Source organism: Hemiscyllium ocellatum, chromosome 42 (assembly GCF_020745735.1).
Source record: "Hemiscyllium ocellatum isolate sHemOce1 chromosome 42, sHemOce1.pat.X.cur, whole genome shotgun sequence".
In the NCBI taxonomy this organism is placed as follows: Eukaryota; Metazoa; Chordata; class Chondrichthyes; order Orectolobiformes; family Hemiscylliidae; genus Hemiscyllium; species Hemiscyllium ocellatum.
Genome location: NC_083442.1, coordinates 14,313,572 through 14,321,388, shown reverse-complemented (window position 1 = coordinate 14,321,388; position 7,817 = coordinate 14,313,572). Strand labels below are relative to the sequence as shown.

General features: G+C 44.1%; 1 protein-coding gene across 2 annotated transcripts in view; it reads left to right on the top strand.

The window, feature by feature from the left end:
- Positions 1-5,280: 5,280 nt before the first annotated feature.
- LOC132834746 (sorting nexin-27-like) overlaps positions 5,281-7,817 on the top strand; it is a 119,450-nt gene continuing 116,913 nt past the window's right edge. The window contains exon 1 of one of the 2 annotated variants that reach the window (XM_060853722.1): positions 5,281-5,613. In XM_060853722.1, the coding sequence (XP_060709705.1) occupies positions 5,336-5,613 (278 nt within the window). In that variant the 5' untranslated portion in view covers positions 5,281-5,335. The remainder of the gene's footprint in view (positions 5,614-7,817) is intronic. The other variant, XM_060853721.1, reaches the window with a different exon arrangement.

Below are 7,817 nucleotides of genomic sequence, written 5' to 3'. Positions count from 1 at the left end.
ATGCAGTGCTGGAAGAACGCAGCAGGAAATCCTGATGAAGGGCTTTTGCTCGAAACATCGATTTTCTTGTTCCTCGGATGCTGCCTGACCTGCTGTGCCTTTCCAGCACACACTTGAGTCTAATCTCCAGCATCTGCAGTACTCACTCTCATCTGTATGTTTTAAGGGTTAGGAGGCTTTTAAGATCATTGACTGACAAAGCAAAAAAAAATCTACAGGTCGGGGTAGGGGGAGGAATCCAAAACAAGAAAGAATAACCTTAAAATTACAATGAGGCCATTCAGGAAGCTCCTTATAAAAGGTGGTGGAAATCTGGAGCTTTCTGTCCCAAAAAGCTGAGATTTGGTATGAAGCAAAAACTTAGATAGATCAATTTTTTGTTAGATTTTTGTATTCACGAAAGAAAATGAATAAATGGAGTTCAGGTACAGTCACAGTCACCGATTGGCAGAACACACTCCAGAGATTGAAATGCTTTGTCTTGTTCCGAATCGATTGAAGTAGTCCTTAAAAATCTGACTGCGGAGATTGTGAATGGTGAGCCATTCTGAGGATATTAACTGGCAAGTTCAAAACAGAGACTTTGGAAGATAATCTAATGTCAAAACACTGGAGCAGTGAACATAGAAGTGTCTTCAAAGTGTGAATAATGGCCCTTTGTGACATTCAAATTCTCATCTAATTGGTTAATAAAAAGTAGCTTTGTTTCAATTGTCAAGTGCCATCCACATGTTTTTGATTCAGAATTATATAGGGTCATGGCACCATAAGATATAGCAGCAGAATTAGATCATTTGGCCCACTGAGTCTGTACCTCCATTTGATTGTGGCTGATATGTTTCTCAACTAAAGTCAGGTTAACCAGCCTATAATCTTCTGCCTCCGTCCCTTCTTAAACTAGGTGTTAGATTCACTATTATCTACTCCTCTGGGATGCTCCCTGACTCTAATGATTCCTAGAAGATCAGCACCAATGTCTCCACAATTTCCTCTGCCGGACTTTGGACTTCGGGGGTAAATTATCCACCTTCAGATCTTTCAGCTTCCCCAGTATCTTCTCCTTGGTGATGACTACAATACTCACCTCTGCCCCCGTCTCTTGAAATTCTATTGTTCTGATGGTGTCTTCCACTGTGAAAACTGATGCAATGTACCTATTCAACTCCTCTGTCTGTCCTTTTGATAGGACATGTATCCTTGGACATTTGGATCCCACCTCTGATCCCCATGCAGCCACGTCTCAGTGATAACAAGATTATTGTCATTTTGGTTCTGCGTTTTAATTTAGCCCCTAGCTGCATGTACTCCCTCAGCAGAATCTTTTTCCTCTTTCTACCTATAATGTTGTTACTAACGTGGACCATGAAAACTGGAACTTTCCCTTCCCACTCCAAGTTCCTCTGCGGCCCAGATGAGATATCCTGAACCCAGGCACTAGGCACGCAACACAGCCCAGGCTGGTGTGTTATAAACTATGGTGCATGGTCTCAGGATAAGGGGCAAGTAACTCAAGACTGAAACAAAGAGGAATTTCTTCATTCAGAATCAGAGAAATACAGCACAGAAACAGACCCTTCCATCCAACCAGTCCATGTTGACCTAAATCCCAGACTAAATTAGTCCCACCTGCTTGTACCTGATTCATATCCCTCCAAACATTTTTTATTCATGTACTTATCTAAATGTCTTTTAAATGTTGTGACTGTCATCCACCACTTCTTGTGGAAGTTCATTCCACACACAAATCACTCTCTGCGTAAAACAATTGCCTCTCATGTTGTTTTCAAATCTTTCTCCCCTCACCTTAAAAATATGCCCCACTAGTCTTGAAAATCCCCCACCCTCAGGAAAAGACATTTGCCATTCACCTTATCTATATCCCTTATTATTTTATAAACCACTTATAAGGTCACCTCTCAAACGCCTTTGCTCTAGTGAAAAAAAAGAGCTGGGAGCTCAATCATTAACAGAAGTTGCTGGAAAACCTGAGCAGATCTGGCTGCACCTGTGAAGAGAAATCAGGCTTAACGTTTTGGGTCTGGTGACCTTTCCTCAGTTCGGAGGAAGGGTCACCAAACCTGAAATGTTAAGCCTGATTTCTCTTCACAGGTGCTGCCAGATCTGCTCAGCTTTTCAAGCACCTTCTGTTTTTTATTCTGATTTACAGTATCTGCAGTTCTTTTGGTTTTTATCTCAATCATTAAGCAGGTTCAAAATAGAAATCAATAGATTTCTGGAGACTAATGGCATCTAGGGACATGGGACTAGTACAGGATGGCAATGAGATAAGTTGATCAGTCATGATCTAATTGAATAGAGGAGCAGTCTTGATGGGCTGAATGGCCTATTCATGTTCCTACGTTCCTTAGCAGAGTTGAAGGCTAAGGAGCATACCCTGACAAAACAAATATCTTGAGCAGATGATGAGAGCTGACTGATGCTTCAATATATCACTGCAGTAACCCCTGCAACCAAGTCAATACCAAGTCAATACAGTATTCTGTATTCCATTAGAAAGAACTCCAGAGGTCAAGATGAGAACTTAATGATTGAACAACACATGATTATCTCCATATATGTGCTAAAACCTGTGATTTGATATGGACATTCTGGCGTTGGTGAACAAGGTTAAGGCAGATGGCTGCCAGGCAGAGGTGGAATAATTCTCAAAAGGAATACATTTGTTTGATTCTTTTCTGTATTGTTGCGCATCTCTTGTTGTTAAGGTGTCAGTCTTGGCTCAGTGTTCACACTGTTTCCTTAATATCAGGTGGTCGATTCAGTCCAGTGTTTGAGGCAATCCTCTCAGCTAAACTGAGTTAACTCTGCACTCTTGGAGATGCTATTGTTTGAATGGTTAATGCCCCAGCTGTCCTTTAAAGAAGATATAAAAGATTCAATGGTTTCACTTGGAGATCAGAACAGTTCATCAAATGCCTTGGAGGATATTAACTCTTGTGGAGAGAAAACAGAGTTCACATTTTGACTCCAACGACCCTTCTTCAGAGCCATTTTGAAGGAGGATCCCTGGACCTGAAACGTGCCTCTGCCTTCTCTCCACAGACACTGCCAGACCTGCTGAGTCTTTCCAACATTTTGCTTTTGTTTCTGATTTTCAGCATCTACAGTTCTTTGGTTTTTCTGAATATCAGCTCTTCACGGGCATGACTGTAAGATATTGCAGAGGTACTGGAAATTGCAAGAGTAAAAAGAATTCTTAAAAAGTGACACCCATGAAAGAAATCTCTGTATTTTGGCCATTTGATAAGAGCTGAGAAGCTACAGAGATCTTTTCTAGAGAGCAAAGTAGCAAGCATTGGATATTTAATTGTATATTTTTGACTCTGATAGAGAGCATTCTCTGTTTTCTGCTTCAAAAACTTTAACACTTTCATTAATATTTCACCTTTTCTAAAATGAATAAGGGCAAAAATGTGAAAGATTGCTAATATCAAGTGAATTACACCCTGTTTGAGTCACTGTCTTCAGAAAAGAGACAGACCAAAAGGAATTAGAAGAGTATTTTCGCACAAAGAAACAGTTCAAAGAGCAGATGGGGTCTTCACACTTCCAAATTCATACATAGCATGTTCAGGTTAAGCACAGGAAATTTAAATATTAAATAAAACAGATAGAAACAAATATTGCCAACATTCATTAATGATCGCACAATGTTCAGCACCATTTGCAACTCCTCAGATACTTTGCAGTCTGTTTCCAAATGCAATAACATCTGGACAATATCCAGGCTTGGGGTGACAAGTAATATTCATGCCACACAAATGCCAGGCTATGACCATCACCAAGAAACAATTTAACTACTGCTCCTTGACAGTCAATAGGCATTACTATCACTGAATCTGCCACTATCAACAACCTGGGAGTTATCATTGATCAGGAACTTAACTGCACTCACCACATAAACGCAATGACTGCAAGAGCAATTCAGAGGCTAAAAATACTGTGGCAAGTAGCTCACCTCCTGACCCTCGAAATCTTGTCCACCATTTACAAGGCACAAGTCAGGAGTGTGATGGAATACTCCCCACCTGCCTGGATGAGTGCAGCCCGAACAACACTCAAGAAGCTCAACACCATCCAGGACAAAGCAGCCCGCTTGAATGGCACTGCATCTCAAGCATCCATTCCCTCCACCACTGAAGCTCAGCAGCAGCAATGTGTACTATCTACAAGATGCACCTCAGAACTTCACCAAAATTCCTCAGACAGCACCTTCCAACCACCTCCCCCCGATCGCTTCCATCTAGAAAGACAAGCACAGCAGATATATGGGAACACCACCACCTTCAAGTTCCCCTCCAAGTCACTCGCCATCCTGACTTGGAAATATATCACTGTTCCTTCATTGTTGCTGGATCAAAATCCTGGAATTCCCTCCCTAATGGCTTTGTGGGCTAACCACAGCAGATGGACTGCAGTGGTTCAGAAGGCAGCTCACCACCACCTTCTGAAAGAAAACTAGGGATGGGCAATAAATGCTGGCCAGCGAGAAATGCTCACATCCCACCAAAAAAAATGAATAACTAAAATTGAGCAGTGCTTCCAGACAACAATATCGTAGTGTAGCCTGCCAAACCTACAGCCTCTACCAACTAAACGAGAACATGGGAAATCCATCTGAAATTTCCTTTAAAAGCTGCACTCTATCTAATGGATAGTTCCTTTGTTGATCCTGAAAGTGCCTCCCATAGAGGGTTTTGGTGTACATACACCAGACACCGCAGTGGTTCAATAACCAGTTTCTCAAGGACCAATTAGGGATCGGCAACAAATAACAGAATTGTTACAATGTCGTCCATTCGGCCCTTCATGCCTCTACTGCTCTCCGAATGAGCATTTCAATTAGTTTCACTCTGCCTCCTTCACTCCATAACCCTGCACGCTCTTCATTTTCAGAGAACCATCTAAATCTCCTTTTGAACCTGCCTCCATTCTGCAGAAAGTGTATTCCAGAAGTGGAATATCCTCGCTGGTGATGCCCAGGTCCTGTGAATAAATAACAAAAAGTAAGGATTTGGTACGAAAACTTGTCACACTAATTAAAATACCTCTGTAAATACTAGCACATTTACTGTTTTCTTAGCTTACAATTTGTTTCTGTGTGACTGGTGAAACTTCTTTGAGTCCATCACCTCTTAATCAGCCTAGATGCCTTGATTAAAGATGGCCACCTCGTGTAGTTGGGGAAGGCGGAGTGTGAAGTTTGCGCGTCCCCAGAAGGGGTCCGGTCGGAGGGGAGGCCCCGGCTCTCGGGTTCCGCCTCCGTGTTGATGAGCGGGGTGGGTGCAGCAGCGTGTGATGTCCGTGCTGGAAGATGGCGGACGAGGTCAGCGGCAGGCAGCCGGGCTCCGGCTCTGGCTCCGACCTGGAGGGGCCGACGCCCACTAATCTGAGCCGGGGTCCGCGGCTCGTCAAGATCATCAAGTCGGAGACGGGCTACGGCTTCAACGTGCGGGGCCAGGTGAGCGAAGGCGGCCAGCTGAGGAGCATCAACGGGGAGCTGTACGCGCCGCTCCAGCACGTCAGCGCCGTGTTACCTGGCGGAGCGGCCGAGAGGGCCGGGGTCCGCAAAGGGGATCGCATTCTCGAAGTGTAAGTAACCCAGCGGCGGGCTTCAGGCCCCGAACCTGGCCTCGCGGGTAGGGCTAGGGGAAAAAACAGCAACTCCACCCGGCAACGGAACGGGGCTCGGCCGGGTCATCGGCAAATTGGAAAGTGAGGGCTGGGTACAACCCCCCCCTTTCCCCGGGCTGGGTGCAGAGGGGTGTGAGGGTCCCCTCTCAGGGTTGGGGGTCTGGGCTCCTATCCTCTGGCTTGGGGGGAGGGTTCACTCCCCTGTCCGGGGAGGCGGTGAGGGGTCTCTCTCTCCTGTGGGCTGGGGGTGGGGAGGGAGGGTCCCCACTCAGGGATGGGATCAGGGTCGGGGTTCCTTCTCCTGCCGGGAGAGGGTGTGGGGTCCCTCTCTTGGGGGTTGGGAGGGGGTGTGGGGTCAGGGCTGTCTCGGGTTGGGGGTGAGGGTCCCGATCCTGTGGTCTGGGGAGGTGGTGAGGGGTCCTGTCCTGGCGGCTGGGGAAGGGGGTTGGTGAGGGCTCCCTCTCCTGTGGTCTGGGAGGGGTTCTTTCTCCTGTCCGGTGAAGGGGTCCCTCCCCAGTGGCCTGCGGCAGGTGAACCCCCTCAGTGCGAGGTTGGGGAAGTGTTCTGCGGCTGTAAGTCTGAAATCCAGACTGGGATAGTTCAGTTGTATGAAGTGATATGTGAGGAACTCCCCATTCTCGCACACCCACCTTTACCTCTTAACATCTTTCTTGACTGCCCCTCCTTTGCACCTTGACTGTCTTTTCCACCCTCCCCACCCTGTTCACACATGAACATTATCCAGCCCCATACCTCTAGTACGCTATCCACTTTAAGAAGACTTGTGCCTTTTCTAGATTCTCTCTCAGCCCCAGTCCTAAGTACTGGATATTTTTACCTTCTCTCTAACAGACATCTCTATTGTGCTAATGAGAGTTTTGTAGAGCTGGGCAGTGTGCTCTGTCCTTTTAGCCCAGTGATTGATTCATCTAATAAAGTTAATAATCAGTAAGAACCTGCAGTGTGCAACTTTGCATTGTTTCTGTATTCTGATATAGGATTTTCTTTATTTTGTTATGGGAATTTGCCCTCTGTTATCTGTATAATGTGGGGGGCATGATCTCAAATATTTATTGCTGCATTTTTTCTGACTATAAGCTCAAACTGGATATTCAGTGATTTGTTTTGAGGTTTCGATTTAACATATTTCCATGACTTGTTTTGAAGTTCAATTTTGACTTAGTTTAATCTTAGTCTGTTGCATTCATTACCTGACTCCATGACTGCTTCTGGCAGTGCTGTGCCATTTACCTCTTGTAGAATCAGTACCCTTCTTCATTTGTAACTTGGTCCCACTGAAATATTGTGAACCTTTCTAAGCGTGTCACTGGCATTTGCTTGGTTCAGGGCTGGAATTTGCAAGAAATAATGGAATGTAATCAACTTTTGAACTGAAAATACGATGAAACAAAAGCTATTAAGTAATCTCATGTCAGAGGTGTGGGACATTTTCAAGTGGGAATTTGATACAACACACGTGTAACCTGGTGATGTTATGAATTTTTCCCAAAGATTGATGAGGCTTTTAAAAAAGCTTAATCTGACCATTGCTTGATTTGAATAGGTTGCTCCTGGAAGTCGCAAATAGTTGCAATTTTACCTGCTTAGCTATAAATAGGTCGAAAATAAATATACATTAGTTCTGAATCCTCAAAGATTGATTACATGATGAGAATTTAATCTGAACTGAGATATTAGGCTATGCAGTAAATTTTCACATTACTAATTTATGAAGAACTATCACGGAATAATAGAATATTACAGCAGAGGAGAGGTGTCTGTTTGATCAGTCACCTTTTGAAGGGGCTGCATCCTAACACTTGTAGTGCTGCCATTTCATCTCGACTTTCCAAATTTTCCTGTTTCCAAATGCCTGTTCAGTACCCTTTCGTAAACTATTGTAGATTTTTCTCCTTTCGCAATGGCTGTAGGAGTTTCATAATCTGTTCAAAAACAATTAGTTCTTTGCTTCGCCTTGTTAGATAGTCCCCTAACATTAACTCAGTACCCATAATTGCTTTTCCATTTTGCATGATTAAAAATCCTTCATTACGGATATCCCGTAGTCCTTCTCATTTCTGATTGAGTTCCAATTTCTCAAGTTTCTGTATTACTATTTGACACTTGATATTTTGTCTGCAACTTTACTGGAAGGACAGATA